General features: G+C 36.4%; 1 protein-coding gene across 1 annotated transcript in view; it reads right to left on the bottom strand.

Moving 5' to 3' along the window:
* Tenm1 (teneurin transmembrane protein 1) overlaps window positions 1–24465 on the bottom strand; it is an 873778-nt gene that overhangs the window by 524364 nt on the left and 324949 nt on the right. The window contains exon 4 of the mRNA XM_008833909.1: window positions 863–1123. Within this exon, the coding sequence (XP_008832131.1) occupies window positions 863–1123 (261 nt within the window). The remainder of the gene's footprint in view (window positions 1–862; window positions 1124–24465) is intronic.

Genomic DNA, 24465 nt, shown 5'->3' with positions numbered 1-24465 from the left:
TTATATAAAATCTAGAAACCAAAAAGTGAAAGAAAACATATGTTTGTCTTTCATGTACCGGTTTAATTTATATCATGTGCTGACATGGATCTGGTCAATGAGAATACCTATGACATTTTTACAAAGAAAATGAGGGAAAGACTATGTTAATTTAATTAATAATCACTTAATTTGCCTATTATAAAATAGCTACTATTGTTAGAGATGAAATAGCATAAATATATTAACCCTATCCTCCAAAATTAAAAGGGTAAAGCAGTCCTTTTTCTAAAATTTATAAGGAAATAATATATAAGCACAACACAGTGATATTGTTGTTAGTACTTCCGATCTGGGAAATGACTACTGTTTTAAAAATAATTCTGTACTTAAAATAATTTCAGTCACATATGGTTATTGTGAATCTGTTTATACATTCAGCAGGCTAATCTGGATCAAAATAGAGAGCCCCTGCCCATGGTATTATGCTATATACTTTTTCATCTCATTGTTCATACACGGATACAAAGTCAAAATTCATGAAATGAGTGCTTCCTGTAATAAATCCCATGGGTATTGCAGTGTAAAATAAAAATGAAAATATAAGGTGAGTAATGAATAAGACATGCACAGTATTGCCGACTACATGAGATCATTTCTCTTGGACATTCTTCAGAAATGAAGAATATTTTGTGTCATTGTAAATAAGAGTATCTATTTGCCAGATATTTAATCACAGGCCTCATCCATGGAAACTTGCTAACTTGTATTTCTATTCTGCATGTTAAATGAAAGAAGGGAAGGCATAGAAAATTAAAACAAAGCAAAGAGGCAAAGCCATTATCTGTGAGTTTAATTTCAACTGTAGATGTAGTTTTATTACCATTTTCCCCATCAGACTTCCGTTCATGGTCAGTGTCAGTCAAGGACAATGCAGAGTTGGCCCTGCTGGATAGACAGGAACTGTGTTCTGACTTCATTCCCCTTATCCACATTCTCAGTGCATGGTCAGGTGACACAGCACCTTCTGTCTCTGTGTCCACATCAGATCCGATTTCCAGCTGGTAGCCATGCCGAGAAACACTGCGCATGTCTGTCTGGTAGCCAGAGCACAGAGTAGGGGGAGCTTCACAAAATTCCATCTCTGAAAAAAAGTTCAAACAAGACGGTTTAGAAGTATGAACAAAATCAGTAACTTCCACTTTTTTGTTCTCATGTCTCTCCTTTCCCATTGCTAGTAGCTGTAAGTTTTTGCAAAGTTAGAATTCTGCTTTCCAATTTATGGTAGCTAGAATTCCTTGCTTATTTTTTACTTCCATATCTTTAAATTATGCTTTTGTTGATTCTTACAAGGTTCTGGAAAAAAGCATGCTGAAAATAGCCTATAGCTACATTATTTTGGTGCACAAAATATAATGAAAAGAGTACAGTTACCACAAAGTGTAGAGAGCTGTACTCTAGTTTCATTTCTAGAAAGAATACATGTGTTCTATACAGCACACTTATGCTTAAATTGTAAAATTATTTGTTTTAATAAGTACGTCACACATATAAGAGCAAATAAGTAAATATGAAATCTGAGAAAAAACATTAAACTCAAATATATTTTTCTGAAGTATGTTTTCTAAAATAGGTAACACTCTAAATATGAGTACCTAATATCATTATCCACTATCTCCAAAAATGTTTAAGGTCTACTTGTTTGTCAATTATTCTTTTTTTTTCTTTTCTGAAGCTCGAGTGCAATTTTACTGGCATTTAAAAGGCAAACCCCATGGCAGGCAGGCTGTAAATCCCAGCAACTGCTAGGAGGAGCAGAGTGGAAGCCACAGCATTTTAGTTAAGTGGGGAATGAGGGTCAACCACAGAGCAGGTACAGGGCAGGAAGAGAACGTTTAGAGAAGGAGTAAGGAAGCCCAAAGTGTTAGGGAAAGCAAGGATGGTATAGACAGAGAAAGGAGAAAAGGAAAGGTACCATTTTGGTGTAATTTAGGAAAGTGGACTGACTTATCAAACTTCACTACTGCAGTTTTAGAAGCAATTGTGCTGGGACAGGGTATTCTCAGAAGAGGTGTTTATCTCTTTCAAGGGATAACTATTTACTTTTTTAAAAAACAAAAACATACAAAATAGATATGTCCCATAGCAGAACTTCATGATTTTGATTTCCTCCCTTTCCTCAAAATCTTTGAATGTAATATGTTTAGAATCTTAATCATGATGCAATAAATCACCTGATTCAGCCCATTAGCTTACAGCAGACAGCTGCTCTGTGCCCCTTTTTAAAATACCTGTCATGGCATCATTTCTGCTAGCCACCAGTGAAGCCCCAACAACTGACAGCATGAATATCTGGCATTCAGTCTTATACTCAGTTCATATTCAATTATAGCAAGATGTCAAAAAACGGGAGAAAGATGCTTTAACAGTCCCTAATAAGTTGATGAAAAATGACCACACGCCAAGACATATCATATGAAATGTCCATGTAATACTTAGATAAGGTAATCTGGGGGTATCGTACACTATATAGGGTTTTTCTCAGACTGACATCAGAGACAGAGCATGCCATTTTGCCTGTTAAAATCTCAACTGAGTGCATCTAATCTGTAGCACATATAAGAAAATGTAAACTTTAACATAAATTTAATTATTTAAGTATAGAAAGTGATGGTATTATATCATATACTACAGAAAATACAGAATATGACTTCGTTTGTTATAGTAACTATTTCTGTGATGCAAAATAAAGGTTTTAGAAGTCAATTCTTAATATTTATTTAACAGTAATTTTTCTGTTAGCATGATGCTTTCTGAACAAGATAGTGAAGATAAATCAATCTACTGTAATGATTAGAAAAATTAAATTAACAATGAACCCTTTCAGAATTAAAAGTCACTGTTCATTAATACCTTTAAGAGTAATTCTATTTTTCTACTAGAAAATATTTAATTTTCAAAGAAATAATGTTTCAATAATATGTACTTTATTCACCTATCAACCACCAAACCTTACTAAATCATTCTTTTTTTGTCATAATGCTAAATATAAAAGTCTGCTTTGCTCAATATAAATCTTAGAATTTGGGTTCCGTTAAGGTTCATGTTTCTTATCTTCCCAATGTCTCATCACCCAGTAATATATTGGTGCTCTTGTTACAGTCACCTGGTAATGAACTATCAGCTCACGACAGTAAGCAAAGAATTTTATGTAGTCCTATAATCACAATTCTTTTTATTCACCAGTGTCACCTGTTCTCAAATTCAACTGCTTCAGAATCACCTGGAAGGCCTGTAAAACGTACATTCTGTACTTCGCTCTCACCTCCACCCTGTGATCTGGGTCTAATTTCTAATACAGCTGCTATGCCTTTGGACCTGACAATTTACCTTTCTAATGATTTTCCATGTCAGGCCTATTACTCCTGGTAGGAAACACACTTTGAAAATGGTCCTAGAGCTTTCTCCAAAGGCAATGGGAAAGGAGAAGCAGCCGAGGAAGAACATTATTGTGGCTCCCCCAGATTTTGCCATGCCAACTAGAATTCTCTTTGGAAAACAGAAGAAAGAAAATATTGACTCTGAATGGTTGTAGAGTATCTCCATTTATTTTCCATGGATTCAGGGAACTAATTATGAAATTTAGTTCCTGATACATTGACTTCCATTTAGATTCACTAAGATGATGTCACATTAGATGGGACTTTCAAAAGATTTTTAATATGAACATCTGAATCATGACAGTTGCAGTTAAAGGATGAGCAAATGAAAGTAAATAGGTGATTATATGTCATTCTGGAGTAATAAAACATTAAGATAAGATGTTTTTAAATAACACTGACAGATGTAGTCAGATTCTCCTTTTGTTAAAAATATGTGTTTTTTTCTATTCAAAAGAAAATTTGAGCATTGACTTGCTCACTATAAGGAAATATGGGATAGTACCCCAAATTGCAAAGGATAACCAATTAATGTTTTGATGAATTTGTGTTTTGAAAATACAGACCAAATTATAAGTATACTAAAGAAGAATAGCTACCTAACTGTATTTTTTTCATCAGTCTATATTCAGAAATGAAACAATCTAACAAGCTATCCATTATTCTTTTCTTGACATGGGGAACGAGAGGGAGATGGAGACAGAAATGGAGAGGGAGAGGAAGAGGGAGAGAGACAGAGGTTTTACTTATCCCATAAGTGATGTTTACTGAACTGCCTTATTTCTCTTTCTTGAAATCATTGTGAAATATTTTCTTAAATACACAAAATTCTGTGTTCTGTTTAAAATTCCCATAGGATGCATTATCTAATAAGCACTTACAATGCATCTTTACTGGTTGGATTTTTTAACTTTGCACATATAACCTTGCTGCCTAAAATGCTATATATGCCTCAGAGAAGATAACATTCAACTGGGTTTATTATATCACTGTTCTTACCAAAAAGCTATCCACAAGAGAAATGAATGTATAATCTTAGACTTCCTAATGTTTAAATGGATATAATAGTAATATTTTAAGAATAAACTGGTATGGATGTGGTCAAATAAGTGTATCTGCAACCTCATAAATATATTTCTTACTTTATTCTAAAGAAAAATGCATTTTAAAGTCATCCAAATGACTAAATATGAGAGATTAAACGAGTTGAAATTCAATTTTTTTTGGTCTTTTTGAGACAGGGTCTCCCTGTAGCCCCAGCTGTCCTGGAACTTACTATGTATATAATGGATAATATGTTTGAGGAGACAACTTGTAATAAATAATGTAAGAATGACCAACAAGCAAAAGAAATGAAGTTTACCACAATAAGCTATCAGAAGAAAAGCAAGCTAAAGTCACAACATATTCTAGTCACATGCATACATACTAGAATGGATTAAAAACAAAACAAAGCAACAACAACCAAAAAAACAAAAACAAAAACTTACCAGACCAAGTGCTGATAAGAATATGGAACAATTGTGTAAGTCTTACATGGTGATGAAAAGTAAAAGATTTGTCACTTTGGAAAAAAAGTTTAACAGCTTCCTATAAGGTTAGATGTATACTTAGCAGGAGAGCAATTGCACTCTCATACATTAATCACAATGAAATTAAAATGTTGGCTCACAGAAACATTTGTAGAAATTTGTTAACCACGTCTTTAATTGTAATAGTTAAAAAGAAGAAAGGCTCCAACTATGTATACAGGTGAATCGATAAAAGAACTGACGTATATATTTAGACAGTAAAATATTAGTAACTTCTAGTAAAGGAAGGAATTGTTGATGCACAAATAACATGGATGGCTGCCAAAATAAGTGCAATGACTAAAAGAGGACAGTCAAAACATCTACATGCTGTGATTTCATTTATATTAAAGTCTACAAATGCAAAGAAATATGCAGGGAATGGTTCCTAAGTGATGAGAAATGGAAAAACGAAAATCAAAACAACATGAGGAAAGCTTTGGGGGTGATATGAAGACACGCATACATTGCTTTGTGTTGATGTGATAAATGCCATGACTACAGCTAACTAAAGGAGAAGGGGTGACTTTGGTTTGTGCTTCCAGGTTACAGTCCATCACTGAAGGAAGTCAGAACAGGAACTCAAGGCAGGAACCTGAAGCAGAAGCTATGGCAGAATGCTGCTTACTGGCTTGTTCACTCTGGCTTGTACTCGGTCAAATTTCATATTTAACCCAGGGCCACATGCCTAAGGGTGGCATCATATGCCGTGGGCTCGGACCTCCTAAATCAATCATTAATGAAGACAATTACCCATAGACATGACCACAGGTCAGTCTGATCTGGGAAATCCTTCAATTGAGACTCCAACTTTCCAAGTCACTATTGGTTATGCCACAATGATCATAAAAACTGCCTAGGACAAATGCCTATTGTCTTTATTATGCCAATAGTTTCACAGAGTGAAAGTATAGTTGAACCAATGTAGTTTTATTGTATTTCCACTATACTTCTATATAATTTGGGGGGGGGCTCATATATCACCAGTCATGGAAACACCGAGGAGGTGTTGACTCAATTCAACTTCACAGGAAGAGCCAGGTCCCCAAGTTGGAATTTGGCATTTCTAAGTCACATTATGACAATGATTACAAAAGAAATAGCTTGACTCAGCATTCATAATGTCAAGAACAGACCCAAAATTCCAAGAACCCATTCCTTCAAACGTTTCTTGGAACTGTGCTCTCCAGCAAGTCTTTGCTCATTCTTTTACTGAATGTAGCTTCTGTATAAAATGGAAACATGGAAAAGTAGAAGTCAGGACCCACCTCCCCTTATCAGAGAATCTTATCTTTTGATCCCTAGGCCTAAGCCTAACATCTCTCTCTCTCTCTCTCTCTCTCTCTCTCTCTCTCTCTCTCTCTCTCTCTCTCTCTCTCTTACATTTCCCACAAAATGTAGTGCTTTCAGTGCTTTGATATGTAAAGCACATATATGCACAGTCATGCTCTACATTCCACTATCTTGGGCTGAGGACAAGGAGGGATAAAAGGAGCACATGACTCAGTGAGCTTGTTTACATTTTAAACAGTAGCCTTTTGGTTTCAAAGAGGTAAAAAATCTTTAATTCATATTATGTCCGTATTGGAAAAGTCATTCCTACACTGGAAGCAGATCCTGCTCTTTTACCCTAGCTAAAGAAAGTGGATGAAACATGAATATAAATATAGGTAGAATATTATCTTGATCCTATCTAAGAAAAGAGGTAGTCAAGATCATTATATACATGATATTTTACAAATCTTCCAGGGCTCAAATTTACCAGAGAGACATTAACAATTGAAAACCAAATTTATGAGAAATAGAATGAAACTCATCACTGCTGTGTCCTCCAGAGCTAAGTGAAACAGTCTAACTTGAAACATTCGGGCACATAATACAATCCTAGGCTACCTGTATTGATAAATATAGATTAATTTCTTAAATGTTGTGAGGTGTTATATAAAATGAACTGCGATTATTCTGTTTGAATGAAGAGGTTGATCATAAGCCTGGAAAAGCCATTTATCAACACTTGAAAGGAAAAATTAATGGTTATCTATGTAACCATTTTCCTAGAAATGATATTTCTAAATTTCTGATAAGCTCAAGATTTTGTTTTTCTTAAAATTCTACCTATCTCCACTTCCTCTAGAATAAAAGCTTTAAGGCATCACAATCCAGATAAATACTAGAAGGCATATAGAGTTTGATAGCTGTCCAAAAATGTCCTTCAATGTAGGCCCATCTACTTGGCCCACCAAGAGTTCCATCCATGTATGATACTTTCTGCCCCCCAGCAGCCATCAATTGCCAAAAGTACCTTAGCTTTGGTTGAGATTTCTTACCTAATTCCCCAATGTCTAGGCTTGGATTTTGTCTGGTTTGTGCTTATGTAAGATTTGTGCATGCTGTCACCATTACTGTGAGTTCATATGAGTAACTGAACAGCTGTATGGAAGACTGTTTCCTTGTGAAAACTGCTTGGATCTTACAGTCTTTCCACATCTTTTTCTGCAATGATTTCTGAGTATTGGAAGCTAATGTTTGAAACTGGTGCCCTAATCAGGAATAACCACTCTGCAGTCTCTTGTTCTCTGCACATTGGCTAATTGTGGGTTTCTGTGCTAATCACCGTCTACTGTATAAGGAAACTTCTCTGGTGAGAGTTGAGAGATTCCTTTATTCTATGTGCAGATGTGTCACTGAAGTTGTGTCACATAGGGTTAAGTGTGTCACAGACAATTATTCTCTTAATTGGAGTAGAGAACTTTGTAATAGTCTTCATCTGGTTACAAAAAGAAGCTTCTTTGATAAGGGATGAAAGATGTACTTCTCTATATATATGAAGACGCATATTTATAAAAATGTAAGAAATTACATTGGTCTAGGGATATGATAAATGTAGGTTTTTTCTCTGCAGTCTATGACTTTTCCAGTAATGTGTATTTGAATGTTTACAGTCCCACAGATGAGTTCCCTCCCATTGACCAGGTCTTAATCCCAATTACAAAACTATTGATTACATCCATGTTAAAATTGCCATTACTGCACAAATAATGTTAGTTTGCTGGATCAGGCATTGTTTATTAGATTGTATTTCTTTCTTGGCAGTTTGTATAGCATCCTCTGATTTATGAGAGCTAGTCTTCAGGGAAGAGGCTTCCAGCACAGTTCCAGCTTGATTGTTCCAAGTCTTGTGACTAAAGTATGACCTATCTTTAGCAATAAGTTCTTACCTTCAAGTTCTTGGAGGCAATCAAGGGCTGTGGCAATAGCCTGTGCTATTTTTCTTGGAGTCTCTTAGACTGCCATGACCAACAACTCGAAGGGAAATTTCTTCTGCTTGCCACTGTGACTTTTGTTATATAGCCTTCAGCCATACACATACACTCGTATTTTTATTACATGTGTATTTTTTGGAAAAATTTTTGCCTAACACATTTTCCTCTGGCTTTTCATACCATCTATGCATTATTTATGTTTCCTTTCACTCCCCATGTATAACTTTCACTACTGCCTCCCCAGTTAAAATCCTCCCTTCCCCCGTTTCTTCCTTAATAAAACTTGTCCCTTACTATCCTTCTGTCTTGAGCTACTTCTTCTTTATTCCCATGGTTCCTTTCCATTTTCCTTGCTCATGCAGTTATATCAGGATATAGCCTTGCTTTAGGGATTTGGAGCTAAGATCCACAAATGAGATAGTACATATGTATTTCACTTGTTTTTCTGAGCTTGTGTTACTTCACTAAGTATAAGAGTTTCTAGTTCCATCCATTTGCCTGAAAATTTCATGATTTCAATTTTCTTTACCAATGAGTAGAACACCACTGTGTAAATGTACCATATTTTCAGTATTCATTCATCAGCTGAGGGACATTTAGGTTCTTCCCATTTTTAGAATTGTGAAAAGAGCAGCAACAAGCATGGCTGTGTAAATAGCTCTGTAGTAGGATGAGTCTGTTGGATATATGACAAGGAGTAGTACGATCAGATCATACAGTACACTTATTTTTAGTTTTTAAAGAGTTCTACATACTGATTTCCACGGAGGTTGTACGTGTTTGCAATACCACCAACAGTGAATGAAGGCTCCTCTTTCCCCACATCCATGCCAGCATTTGGTGTCATTAGGTCTCTTAATCTTAGCCATTCTGACTGGGGTTAGATGAAACCATAAAGTAGTCTTGATTTACATTTTCCTAATTACTAAGAACATTTAACACTTTTTAAAGGTGTTTCTTAGCCATTGCTATTTCTTCCTTTGAGATCTCTCTGTTCTGATCCATAGCCCATTTTTTTGGGGGGGGGGTCATTTGTTTTCACGCTTTTTTTTTTTTAGTTCCTTGTATATATTGGATGTTAATCCTCTGTTGGACAAATAGCTGGTGAAGACATTTTTCCCTGTCTGTAAACTTCATTTTTATTCTATTGATTGTTTCTTTTGCTGTACTGAAGCTTTTTGGTTTAATGAGATCTCTTTTGTCAGTCATTGATTTGAATTCCTGAAAGACTGATGGAGATTTTAAAACGACCTTTCCTGTACCTATATCTTGAAGGGTATTCCCTAAAATTTGGCTAACAGTTTCAGTGTTTTAGGCTTCACATTAAGGGCTTTGATCCATTTGGAGTTGACTTTTGTGCAGGGTGATAGGTATGGGTTTAATTTCATTTTTCTACTCATGGAAATCTAATTTTGCCAGCAGTGTTTTTGTAAATGCTGTCTCTACCAGTGTGTGTTCTTGGCAACTTTGTCAATTATCATCTGGATGTAACTGCATGCACTCATGTTTGGATCTTCTATTTTTTATATTGATTTACAAGTCTCTTTCCATGTCAGTACCATGCTGTTTTTATGACTATAGCTCTGTAATATAGATTGAGGTCTGATACAGTTATCATGCCCCCCAACCCAAGCCCCAGCATTGCCCTTTACTCAGAATTTATTTGGGTATCCGGGGTCTTTTGTGCTTCCATATGAATTTTAAGGTGGGCTTTTCTATTTCTTTGAAGAATGTCATGAGGACCTCGATTGGGATTGCATTGAAACTGCAAATTGCTTTTGGTAGGATGGTCATTTTCAATTTATTGATTCTACCATCCACGAGCACAAGAGGGGTTTCCATTTCCTCATGTCTTCCCCAATCTCTTTCTTCAAAGATTTAAACTTTTCATTGAATAGGTCTTTAAAGTCTTTGGTTAGGTTTATCCCTAGATATTACATAATTAAGGTTATATACAACAAACCCACAGAAGACATCATACTAATTGAGGAAAATTTTGAAGCATTCCCATTAAAATCAGGAACTGGACAAGACAGTCTTGTATTCTCATTCCTTTTCAGTATTATGCTTGAAAGTCTAGTTAGAACAATAAGACAAGAGAAAGAAATAAAGGGGATATTAATTGGAAAAGAAGTAAAATTATATTTGATTGCAGATGATACAATATTGTATTTAAGTGATCCCCAAAAGACCACCAGAAAACTTTTAGAAATGATCAATACTTTTAGCAAAGTAGCAGGTTATAAAATCAATCAACAAAAATCATTAGCGTTTCTATATACAAATAACAAGCAATCAGAGAAAGAGTTCAGGGAAACACTTCCATTCACAGTAGCCTCAAAAAATATTCAAAATAAGAAGGGAGATAAAATTGCTAATTTAATTTCTGTGACTCACAACAACTCATAAATTTTATAGAAATGTAAGTTTTATCAGTTACCCGTTTAATTTTTTAATAAGTTATTTGAGGGACTTCAGACTCTTAATTTCTAGAATGGATAGAAATGCCTCAAAATAAATCTCTAAGGGAGTGCTTTGCTCTAAACTGCTGTAATTATAACTTGCGACCCTTGTGACAAGCTGTGTAATTTTCAATATTCAAATGGGAAAAGAGTGGTTTTGTGAAGTAAGGTGCTATTCATAATTTTTGTTGTGAAAAATTACCAACCTTATCAGTTAGATAAATTCTTGTGTCATGATTACAAGTCTCACTACATTAAAGTATCTATATAGCCTTGGCAATTACTATGAATTACATAATTATTCATAGATAGACTATTTACAATAATGCATGTAGAAAAGCAACTGAGTAAATACTTAATCACTTAACATTATATTATCAGTTTATGATCAGGCTATTGCAAGCAGTACTCTGTGGTATAAAGGTTAAATATTCATACAACTAAAAGTATTATTGACTACTTAATAATCTATTACTGGTTCCAGGAAAAATGAAGTGGATTATTGTTGTCTTCAGCAAGACATACAAAGAAAGAAATTAGCAATCTTCAGTAGGAGATAAATAATTGTCACTACCTGTTATCATTTTGTTTTTCTGTTTGGGAACCTTGAAAAGAAAATATCAAACCTTCAAACAAATCAGCTATACAGTTTCAGTGAACACCCATTAATTTTCAAGTCAGGAAAACAAAGCCAACCTACCTTCTTTGATTTTTTTTTTTTTTAGTATTTTTTTGGTACTTTTGAGACGGAGTCTCTCTGTAGCCCCAGCTGGCCCGGAATTCGCTATGTAGACCAGGCTGGCCTAGAACTCACAGTGATCTGCCTGCCTGCCTCTGCCTCCCAAGTGCTGGGATTAAAGGTGAGTGTCACCTCTCTTGGCTAATTTTTCTTAGTCTTAAAACATTAATCCAACTTAATTTCCTCTTCTCTTCATGGAAAAGCTTTATCAATTGTATGCTGCTGTACTAGATAGTGAATAGAATGAGCTAGCGGAACTATGTCACATCCTTTGTGAAGTTCCATAGAGAGCCTTTTAAAAGGCCATAGTGATAACAAAATAATAAAGGCACGTGGCCAAAATTTGATCTTTTTATTAGTATTTTTTTGGGCAGAGGATTCATCACTGTTGTCTGTAGTGTTAGAGTGAGAAAGGGAGTGCCCCCAATGTGTATGATTGGGGCTTGTGGTTATCAGAGAACTTAAATGAAATAAGTAAGTTTCCTGAAGCCTAATCTTCTTTTCAAATTGCCACATTCACTTAGCCCTCAGGGCATACTGATTATGCCTTATTTAAAATCAATATTCCTCCATCTGTTTACACACCAAAAAGGACACCAACAAATGTGGGCAGAGTTCAAAGCCAGAAGTATAAACATTCATGGTTTGTAACCAACTGATATTGGCTACTAGGCAACATTCCAGAACTTAGTTAAAAGTCCATGCTAATGCCAAAAAGAATGTTCTCAGGGGCACACTGAAATGCTAATCTGTGAAAAATGGCCTATATTAGTGAAGTGCAAAGAAGGATGCCACAGAGTCTAATGGAAGAATGATTGGAGAGGAGCCTGGAGTACATCAAAACAAAGTCAAACTCCTATTGTACTTAGAGATAGACTACAATATTGATTAATCTAAGGAAAGGATGGAAATTTGATGTGGGAATAAGTAACTACTATTTCCCTGAACTAATTGGTACCTGAGAGATTGGCTCCTTTCAGACTGTATTCACATAAGATAATTTGCTTGGAAGCTAATGTAGTACTTACTACGATATTGAAAAACATAGATGCCTGCTCTACAATCTTTGTGACAAGAGCCTGGAAAAAATCATGGACCAGAAAAGATATTGGGATGTCCTGGGCTACAACACAAATTTAGATCAATGAAAACTTGCACACACTGCCTTTACTTCAACATTTCAAACAAGACAGGGACTTCCTGGCCTAAATGAGAAATTTTCAGGGCTACTGAACACTGCAAATGCATGGTGCTCAATGGCCCTAAAAATTTCTCATTTTGTACCTGTGTTGGTCCAATTTTCTGGCTATTCATAACATTTTGGAGCCTGAGTCCTTATTGCTTACTGTGGTGCTACAAGTACACTTACATATTTCCATTATGCTCACTAAACATGTGAAGCTGTTTCCTCTGTGTGTTGTGTATGAGATTTTAAACTATGTTAATCTACTGCATGATTCCATCCATTAAAAATACTTTCAAGACATACACACACATATGCACACATGCACAGAGAGAGAGAGAGAGAGAGAGAGAGAGAGAGAGAGAGACAGAGAGAGAGAGAGAGAGAGACAGAGAGACAGAGAGACAGAAAGAGAGAGGGAAACAATATGAATTCTGAAACAGCCCTGATAATTTGTTTTGTGATGAATGAGTAACCTGTCAAGGTAGAATTGTGCACTTGAGTCCCTGAGTCAATGTTCATGAAGAGTTACTGAATAAACTATAGTCCATTATATTAAGAGATTGTTCTTAACACTTTTCAAATATATTCTATTTATTTTTGCCTATGTGGCTTTGAAAATATCATGCCAGCCACTTAAGTTTCTTCCTTTGAATTTTTGACAAACATGCTACCTCACAAGGTATTCCCCAGAATTCCTCCATACCAATAATTTTGCCTTTCATGATAACATGATAATCTTTCCTATACACTTATAAACACATTTGTATAATTTTTTTCTACATATATTTTCTAATCCTTTATTTTTATTATATGTGTATGAGTGTATTGCCTACATGTATGTAACTGCACTCATGTAGTGCAATGCCTGCAGAGGTCAGAAGAGGGCAGTGAATCCCTTAGAACTAGGGTTACATGTGAGTGCTGGGAATTGAACCTGGGTCCTCTGCAAGAACAGCCAGTGCTCTTAACTGCTGAGCCATCTCTCCAACCCCAATGTTTCTCTATGTTTTTATCATATATGTTTTGAATTAGATCTCTATCTTCTATGTGTATATGTATAAGCATATCTATATGTATATAAGTATACATATACCTATATCCAATGTCCTTGAAAGTTTTGGCATTTCTCAGTATTTAAAGCTATATGGTGCTGATTTTGTAAAAAAAAAAAGTAAATTTTAAGCAAGCTTACTATAACAAAGGCCATAGGACTTAGGATTCCTGGAGGAAACACAATGCGGGAATTGAAAATGGGCCACTTGCAAGAGCCCAGATCTCAGAAATAAAGACACAATTTTTCAGAGGAAAGAGTATCTTCTGGTGCCCATATCTGGGGTCCATGGAGAAATCTACATATGCATATTTCCTGGATTTTGTTTCATCTTTTCTATAAACTGCAACACTGCTATAGGCAGATTAAGAATTTATCTCTCCACAATTTAGCCCAGACTGTAAATAAATTCATTTTAAAATTTCTGTTTATGTATACCATGTCATTTTCTCTAAGTCGGTGTGAGTTTCTGGAACCAGAATCAGGCTTTGTAGTTAGGGGCCATAGTATCAATACCACACTCACAAAATGGTAGCTATATAGACGTATGAGCACTTTAATTTGCTTTATTTTAGCACCCATTTCACTATGCATATAAATAACAAGATGAGTATATCAAGACCTCAGGTGTCTACTTAAATATACAGTGAATGATAAAAAATCAAGCTGTCATATTATCTATAAAATACTTTATAAATATATGGTAAAATTGAGATTCATCTTAGAAAAATTATAACTAAAGAATTACAAAGCATTAAAGATTTAATATTAAAAAAATGAAACAACTCTCAAAGGTAAAAAATGCATTGAATAAAGTTGTCACATAAAATAGAATGATTTTGCTTGGAAGTTTATTCTTTCCTTTCTTTTTTTTCTTTTTTGAGGCAGTGTCTCCTTGTAGCCCCAGCTGGCCTGCAACTTGCTATGTAGACTAGCCTGGCCTTGATCTCTCAGAAATTCACCTGCCTCTACCTCTTTAGTGCTGGCATTAAAAGTGTGAGCCACTGGAGTGGTCATAGATCCTGGAGAAAACCCTGTCTCTACTATATCTCTAGACAAATGAAATTTCTTACCATATGCTAAATATAGATCCTTATATTTACAAACAAATATACAATACACTCATCAAAGAAGCTTCTTTTTGCAACAGATGGAGGCTACTGCAGAGTTCCACAACTGGTCACCTACAGAGAATATACATCTCAGGTATGCCCAGCCTTAGGTGACATATTACAGTGAAACCTCTACACCTAAAACTCAAGGAACATAGTGGATCATGGCATGCAGAGAATACTGGTGCATTTCTCAACTCTCACCAGCAAAGCTTCCTTATATAACAGAGAGTGCTGCACAGAAAAGGCTATAACTGGCCAAGTTTTAGAGAATAAAAGACTTCAGAGAGTGTGTTCTTGGATAGGTCTCCTATATTAAACGCCACCCACCCATGCCTCAGGGACCATTGTGGAAGAGGGGGCAGAAGGACTGTAAGAGCTAGGGATGCTTCATGAACATAGGGAAGCAGAAGTTTTCAGGACACAGGAAGTTTTCACATGTGACCTTGCGGCAATGGTGGCATCAAACATAGGACCCATGCCAATGCAATCAGACAAGGGCCCAGAGTGGAGTGAGGAAAATGGGTGGTAGGCCAGTCCTAGTCTAGGAACTACTGGAGACTGTTTACTACTGGATGAGGGAGAGTAGTTCTTCCAGTCTCTAAATAGGCTGACTAGACTTCAGTGGATGAATTTGCACGAAAGGACATCTGCTTACAAATACTTGAATGGACAGGACTTTAACATGTATGGCAGAATACATAAGGTCTAGTTGAGGGTTGGGAGACATGGATGGGGGAGGGGGCAGAAATTTAATTAAGAACTGTGGTATGAAATGCACAGAAGATAAAAAAAATTAAGTGTGAGTCACCATGACAAATTTGTCTATGTGGGTTCAATAATAGATGCTCTCAAAATTTGCAAAGAAGGAAAAAATAGCAACCCATTATCCCTGAACTCAGGGAGAAAAGCAATATAGTAATATTAGACTAATGTAGAGTAAGACTTTCAGATAACCTGACTGAAATAATTTCTTGGAAGAAGCTCTCTTTAATATAATATTTGTCTTATAAAACTTGGGAAATGGCTTTTTGGGAAAATTCTTCAGAAATACGCCATAGAGTATAGGACTTGAGGGATTTACTGATGCCAGTAACAAAACCATAAAAACATATTTCTGTTGACTCGAGTAGAAACTTCCTTTGTTTTCTCATTAGTCACTTTCATGACATATTCAGTATAGAAATTACCATTATCCCACGTCTGTAGAGTATTCTGTTGATATAGAAAAGATTACTCAAAGTGTTTTTTTGTGTGTGTACTTTTTGAGAACAGGGTCTTCCTGTAGTCCCAGCTGTCCTGGAACTCACTATGTAGACCAGGCTGGACTTGAACTCACAGAGATCCGCCTGCCTCTGCCTCCCAAGTGCTGGGATTAAAGGCTTGCACCACCACGCCTGGCTCAAAATGTTTTTTTTTTTTTTAAGATAGCATGAAGAAACTAGGTGGGCAAAGGTTGAGCAAATAACTTTCAGATACTCATCAAGAACTTCTACATTTGAACTCTGTTTATAGAAAACCATTAAATTACGAAAAAGTCAACTTCCAACCAAGATAGGTTGATAGAAATTGTGTTCCTAGGTTTCTTCTTTCATATGTGTAAATTACATGGTCGTAAGCAGTCTGGAAGAAGTGAACATATTTTAATGTGATACTTTAGCTATCAGACTATTAAAACAATGAACTCAAGAATTTGGAACTTACTCAGTTATCTTAGTATCAGAGAACAAAAGCCTGGGCCACCCAGAATAGAAACCCTTCTTGCTGATGAAAAGATTACAACTTTACAGAGAAAATTATGGGTTGGTGGTGGGCCAGGCCACATCTTGCCCCCAGACAGCTGCTTAGATATGCATACCTCTGGCTCTGTCTGTATATTTTAATCTCATTTCAAGACCCGAAATATGAACTTGAGGAGATCAATGACTCTCTTTATCTCTTTTCCCAATGTGCCCACGTTGAATAAATCTCCCTTTCTAACCTTTTCCATTTTACTATTAATTTGGTTGTTCTCATTGACTTATTGAGGATAACAGCTGAAATTGACTTCATGGTGCCCAGATAGTAAAGCCTAGTTGAGCAGACACAATTTCATCAATTTCAGTCTTTCTACTAAGAATTATTAGATTGGTTAAGAGAAAATTTGGTTTTAGGGCTACTTAGACATTCATATCCTATATAGTCAGATGTATATTCAATATATGATAGAGTTATTTCACTTCTCAGCATTTACCAGAGAGAAATGAAGTGTTAAATCTCTACATTAATCTTCATTTCAGGGATCATAGCAGCTTATTTGGAAGAGGTGAAAATTCAAATCCACCCAAAAGTCCATCAACAAAAGAAGAAATGCAAACTGCCTTCTGTCACCTGGTTGAATATTACTGAGACACAAAATGGAAAAAGAAACATAAACAGCAAAGATATAAAATAAGATCACTGGGTAATTTTCAAAACAGTCACACTGAATTAAAGAGTCCAAGTAAAGCCAGGCATGACACATGCTTTCATTTCTCCTACTGCAGAGTTGGAAGAAGAAAGGTCAGAAGTTTGATGATTACATAAGCTACATGATGTTTCTCTCTATTCTGGATAATGTTGGTTGTCAGCATGACAACCTAAGAGTTAAACCTCCTGGAACACTTATGGAGAATTATTTAGATTGGGTTAGCTTCTGGGCAAGCCTGTGAGAAATTATCTAGATTATATTACTGAAGAGGAGAGACCCACCCTAAATGAGGGCAGGACCATTCCCTAGTCTTGGGTCCTGGACTGAATAAAAATGACTCACATCAGGCAAGATCATTCATCACTCTCTGCTTATTGACTGTGAATACAATGTGCCAGCTCCCTTCTTAAGCACCACCTGTCAAGATTTCCCTTCCATGATGGACTGTGACCTCAAACTGTGCCCAAATAAACCCTTCTTTCCTTAAGATGCTTTGGTCAGTTATTTTGATGCCACAATGAGGAAAGTAACTAATACACAGGAGGATCATAAGTTTGAGTCCAACCTGAGCTATATAGTGAGATTCTATCTTAAAAAATAACTAAAGAAAGAAAGTCAAAGAAGTTCAACAAAGTCTGCATGTTGCATGATTCTGTTTATGTAAAACTCTAGAATATCCTTGGTAAATTAATCCTTAGTGACCGAACACAGGTCAGTAGTTGCTTGTAGGTGGGTGGATAGGGAGTGGAGGGTACAAAGACTTTACAGAAGGGCAAGTGTAACTTTGGGGGAGTTGATGCGTAGGTTTACTGTGATCATTTTGTAATATTTTTATGAGTATGTGCATATATTAAAATCACCAAATTTCATGTTTAAATATGTGTAATTTATGACATGTAAATTTTAAAGGGGAAGACAAGAATATTTTCTCTTTGCCTATGTTCAGTGTTGTACCAAAACATTGGGAGTTATGAAATAAAGTAACAAATCAAATAGAACAGGGTAATCAATCTGTTCTCACAAATTGCCTTGATTGAGGGAAATGACAGAATTTTTCAATGTGTCTGCCATTTTGATTTCACTGCAATGGAATCAGAACAGTTTAAATGGTATAGGATGAAATCCTGATTGCTTATAGAGTTATAGCCTTATGGTAAGAAGACCAACAAATTAAGTTTGATTCTTTCCCTGACAGAAAGGATTCATAGGCCAATGTTAGCTCCATGGCAAAGTAAAATGGCGGTTTAAATGGATTTGTTGAGATCAAGGGCAACATTTGCCATTTCTACTTTATCATGCTAGGTAACTTTGCTTTATTATGTTACATATTTCTCCCATGATCCTGGCACTTCTGCTTATATGCATGCTATTTTCTTCAAAGAAGATTAAGGGGATGTTATGTGTAACTCAGTGCAAGTTCAGACCTAGTATAAAAATAACCCTCAAAATATACATCTCCATGGGGCTGAAGAGATGGCTCAGTGGTTAAGAGCTATGACTGCTCTTGTAGAGGATGAGTGTTTGATTCCCAGCACCCACATGGTGGTTAATAACCATCTGTAGCTCCAGTTCCAGGGAATCTGATGCCTTTTCTGACCTCCACGGGCATTGCAGGATATGGGTGCACTTACAAACATGCAGGCAATACACTCATACACATAAAATAAAAATAATAAATAAAATGTTTTAAAAATATACCTCTCCACAATGGTGATGGGGGAGAGGTAATGCTACTGGTTTTTACCATTGATTTCTGCACGGATATATATATCGAGAGAGAGTTATAGCCCTGTGGTAAGATGACTGGCAAATTAAGTTTGATTCTCTCCCTATCTATCATCTATCTATCTATCTATCTAATCTATCATCTACCTACCTATCTAGAGGGAGGGAGAGAGAGAGAGAGAGAGAGAGAGAGAGAGAGAGAGAGAGAGAGAGAGAGAGAGAGAGAGAGAGAGAGAGAGAGAGAGAGAGAGAGAGAGAGAGAGAGAGAGAGAGAGAGAGAGAGAGAGAGAGAGAGAGAGAGAGAGAGAGAGAGAGAGAGAGAGAGAGCGGCTCAATGGCAGAATAAGTAAACATAGACCCACTTTTTGATCTCTTTTTGACCTAGCTTTTGTGCCTTTTAATATTTACCACGGAGTCATATTATATAGAAAACTGTCATGGCAGTCAAACAGTCTTCTAATCAATGCCAGTCTTAAGGTCATTTTAGTGTAGAGTAGATATGGGCATATACAATTGTTTTTGACAGTGGTGTTTACATTCTATGCTCATTATTACAAATGTCTATTTAGAAAGAAAGGTCATTCTCTTTCAAATGTAGAAAATGAGAAGCTGATTTACCCCAGTCACCAAGAAATTCACAGGCAAATGAGTAAACATAAGGTTTTACATTTAAGCACTTGAGGAGCAGCACAGTTTAAAACACTCATTCTGTAATCCTGGTGCACAAGTAGATGGAAGTCAGGCTACCAAAGAACACACACCTTCACACATTAAGAAAAAAAAACAACTAAAACCAAATGTGTATTCAGAAGCTTCACATCTGAGGCCTTGAAGCATATGTTATTTCATTTAATCCACACATATTCCCTGTGAGAGAAGTTATTATTTCTATTTTTCAAAGAAAGCAACTTAGACTCAAAACGAAATGAAATAAGTTGTCCAAGGCTACATGGATAGCAAACAGCAAAGCTAACTCAGAACAATTTTAACACCAAGTCCTAATCACCTCACAGAGCATATGAAGTTATAAGTAGCCCATTCAAATTCACAGCCTAGCTCTCATTTCTGAAATGTGCATGTGACTGAGGCGAGAACTTCCTACTTCTCGCCTCCCAGGTTTCATTCAGCCCACTGCTGTTTCCATCTGGATTTTCACAGCCAGTCGCCAAAATACTTTGAGGGATATGGCATCCAGGAGACAATGGGCATTTCTTCATCACTGAGAGCCTGAACAGAGACCCTTAAACTATGCATTTATTAACTCATTGTTCTTATGTGAGTTTAATGTATTTTTTTACCACCTTCTGAAATATTATTCCACTTTGTGCTAATTCTTATGGATTCCCTTCACAATCATCATGTCACTTTGACTCATTGAAAACAGCAGTGATATTTTAGAGAATATTCTGTGCTTCCAGAAAACACAAACAACATCTGTGTCTGCAGGAGGACATATAAAAGAAAATGTTGGCCTCTCTTGTGTTTAGCTCCTGAGCACAAAGCTGCTGCCTTGAGGAGAGTTTTGAAATAATTTAACAACATTAACAACGAGAGGAATATTATTCACTAGGAAATGTGTGTTAGGGGGAGAACTTCAGCACATTGTTGTCTGAATTATTTTTTTATTTTATGTGTATGCGTGTATTGCCTGCATGTAGGTAAGTGCACCCATGTCTGTACAATGCACACGGAGGTCAGAAAAGTCTGTCGGATCCCCTGGGACTGGAGTTACAGACAGTTGTTAGCTGCCATGTGGGTGCTTGGATTCGAACCTAGGTCTTCTGCAAGAACAAGCAGTATTCTTGACTGCTGAGCCATTTCTCCAGTCCTTTGTTTTTAGAATAAATTATGAGTGTGTGTTTGTGTGTGACTGCATGTGTACATGTGTATGTGCATGTGTGTGCCCACAGAAACCAGAGGCTTCAGATACCCTGCAGCTCGAGATACATCTAATTGTGAGGCACCTGATATGGGTGCTGGGAACTGAATTTGGATCCTCTACAAAAGCAATAAGCATTCTTAACCACTGAGCCATCTCTCCAGTCTCCCAATCTCATCTTTTAATGCAGAGACAAAGAGAGAGAGAGAGAGAGAGAGACAGGGAGATAGACAGAGAGACAGAGAGAGACAGAGAGAGAGAATTTTTTTTATTTCTGTTGATGATATGACAGAAAACTACTTAGAGTTTAGAGATGCATTAGTGAAGGATGAGTAGAGTGCCATTGGTGCAACTGGAAGTTGTAATCTACTAATATCTACTAAAATGAAGAGTTTATGCACTTCTTGCCTCAAAGTTGGTAAATTTCTGTAAAGTTTCCACACACACAGTGATCAATAAATGCCACATGCCATTATAAATGGGTCTTGTTAATATAAATAATTAATAAACACATATGTCTGCATATATGCATATATATGCACCAATACACAGTTCATTTCAAGTTTGACTATATGTTAATTTATGCTTTATGAACCCCAAGAGACTGGCTTAATTGCAATGCTTTCAAAACTAGAGACTAAATTTCAGGCAGGGATATGAAGCACATATTGATAACTGCTCTCCGAAATACAGAAGGTAGGAAATTTTGTTACAGTAAAACGTGTAGAAAAAAAGATACACTTTTGCCGATTGTCAACATCATCCTGAGCACTAGAAGTCATATGAAATCCTCGTACCTTCTGATTATCACAAGATTAAAATAATACCAATAAAGTCAACTATCAGTTATTTTAGTGTTTCCTATGTACTATGCATTTAACACCTCACCCACTGTTTATTATGATGGATTTCTGAAATGGTATCACTATTATATTGGATTGCTATTTGGAGGGTGAGGAAATGGAGTCTAAACAGGCTAGAATACTTGACCAAGTTCATTACTTCCACCAGGAAGTGAAATCAAAACTCAAATCAAACTTTATCTTTAACATGTTTGGCTTCTTATTCCTATTAGTGGAAAGTTTATGCTTTCGTGTTGTTACAGGTAAAAATGATCCTTTGATACATGGATAGTTTTGTGGTGCTAATGAAAGCTACCTAATACAATAAGAAGCACTACATTCAGGGAATGTAAATTCTAGTTGTGGAAATGGGATCTGTACCATATGAGGGATAGGGTACAGAACTATAATCTAATGCATGGTCCAGGCAATAGGCATTGGAAGATCAGGATGGGGAAACTGGAGTAGTTGAACCTTGTGGAGGTTGTTCATTAAACAAGGAGTGGATGTATTGAAAGGTTTTAATGACCATAAGGAAGAATTTAATCTCTGTTACTGTGCTTTCAATTTGTATGTGGACACCTTTTGTTTAAATTGGTTGTTTAAAGGGTGTTATTAAAGAACTACAAATCTAATGTAATTAGTCTTGTCTCCAAATCAGATACTCCTCTTTATTCTGGCTTTCAGTGACTAGAACTACCAGAAACACATCTATACAGGTTAATAATTTAGGAATCATTCTCTCTATATTCAACACAACATTAAATCACATCATTTTTGGTGTGTGTATGTCTGTGATGTGTATGCATGTGTGCTTGTAGGTGCATGTGTGTATGGATGCAGAGTCATATGTTTGCATGTGTCTTTTGCAGGTGGTTGCACAAGATGCTGGTTGTTTCCTTGACTGCACTCTAACTTTTGAGGCAGGGATTCTCACTTATCCCAGAGCTCAATGCGTAGGTTAGTCTAGCTAGTCAGGTTGCTTCAGGAATTCCCCTGTATTCACTTCTTGAGTGCTAGGACAGCAGGCAGGCTGCCATACGGGCCCAATTTTTATGTGGGTGCTGGATATCAGAACTCTGGTCTTTATGCTTGTATAACAATAGCTTTATCCACTGAGCCATCACCCCAGCCCTACACCATTTTGTAATATCTTAATTCTTCCTTGAAATTATCTAGTCCTCCCTGTCTCTTCCTGTTTTTCAAATGTGCCATTCTCATTTTCATTTCTTGCTATATGTGCATTGTATTTACTTTCCTCCTTCTTGTCCTTTCCGTCATTTATTCATCCAGTTCTCTCTATTCTTTCAGATTTCTGCTCACATCCTTTATCCCCCAGACCAGATTAAGTCCTTCTTTCTCCAGCGTACTAATCACAATTATAATATTAGTATCAGTTCCATAATTACACAGAGTCATTGTATAATCCATTCTGCAAAACAACATTTTACACATTGAAAGATAAGTCAATATTTGTTGAATAAAGGAGTACTTTGCAAAAGCATTCTAAGCAAAGATGAAATCATAGCACAGAGATAGGAATAAGAATGCCATATCCGGAGGACTGATTACAGCTAGTATAGCTTTAGCGCAAAGCTTTTTGCTCAGTAAATATGCTAGGCTGGCTGCTTTAGAGGGTTCATACAAAGGGCAAAAATGAAGATAATATTAGAACGGAAGGTTGTGCAAGACTTAAAATATTAAGATGAGTATTTCAGAATTTAGTCTAACACAATAGAGAACAAGTAAAGGCTTAACATAGTTCAAAACTGCTAAAGAAAGCCTGCAGATCTTTCCAGCTCCTCTTACAGTCTGCATTTCAGCCCTGCATTTCCAAATACCTGTTCCTATTTTAAATATCTTTAGAGGATCAATGTTTGCTGATATTCCTACCTTATAAAACTGCCAAATGTTGGAAAAAGCTGTTCACAATGATCGTGTCTATATTACAGTCTCAAATCTTTTAAGACACCATTCATACCCACATTGTAGACTTGTGTTTTGGAAAGAGGCTCCTGACTTTGTGCTGAACCATTATCCACAGTGCTTATTCCAAGGCGTGGATAACTGATCTAGTTGGGGCAATTTTACTATCACATATGCTGTCGCTTGCATGTTTGTTTCCTGAGAAAACTCAGGTTGACATGCAATGACCACTGTCAGAGTACACTTAGGTGGGACCTTCAATAAATGGTTGATTAGGCCCTGTGCTGCCTGGCTTCAGTTGTCAACTAGACACACCCAGGAAGAGGAAACAACTGGGGAATTTTCTCTATCAGCTGGCCCGGTGGGTATGTCTATAAGGCATTTTCTTGATTATTGAGTGATGTGAGAGGGTCAGACTACTATGGGCGATGCCACCCCTGTAAAGGTGTTCTTGAGTTGTATAAAGCAGCAGGCTGAGCACAAGCTAGAGGAGCAAGCCAGTAAGTAGCATTCTGTGGTCTCCGCTTTAGTGCCTACCTTCAGTTTCCTGCCCTGCTTGAGTTCCAGCCCTGACTTCCCTCAGTGAGAGATTGTGACCTGGGAGCTCTTAGATGAAATAAACCTTTCCTCCTTAAGTTGGTTTTCCTCACAACATTTTAGCACAGCAAAAGAAACTACACATACATGCATACACATAACAAAAAAAAGATTCAGGTTCCTAAAGGACACATAAGAAACTTGAAAGAGAGTTACAAGAGAAATTCTATGTAAATGATTAACTTACTTAATATATAAAGAATGTGAGGTAAACAGAGGTGGTAGGGAGGTGGGGAATGAAAAC

Source organism: Nannospalax galili, unplaced genomic scaffold (assembly GCF_000622305.1).
Source record: "Nannospalax galili isolate Female #2095 unplaced genomic scaffold, S.galili_v1.0 scaffold75, whole genome shotgun sequence".
NCBI classification, from domain to species: Eukaryota; Metazoa; Chordata; class Mammalia; order Rodentia; family Spalacidae; genus Nannospalax; species Nannospalax galili.
Note: the sequence above shows the minus strand (reverse complement) of the source record. Positions and strands in the feature narration are given on the sequence as shown.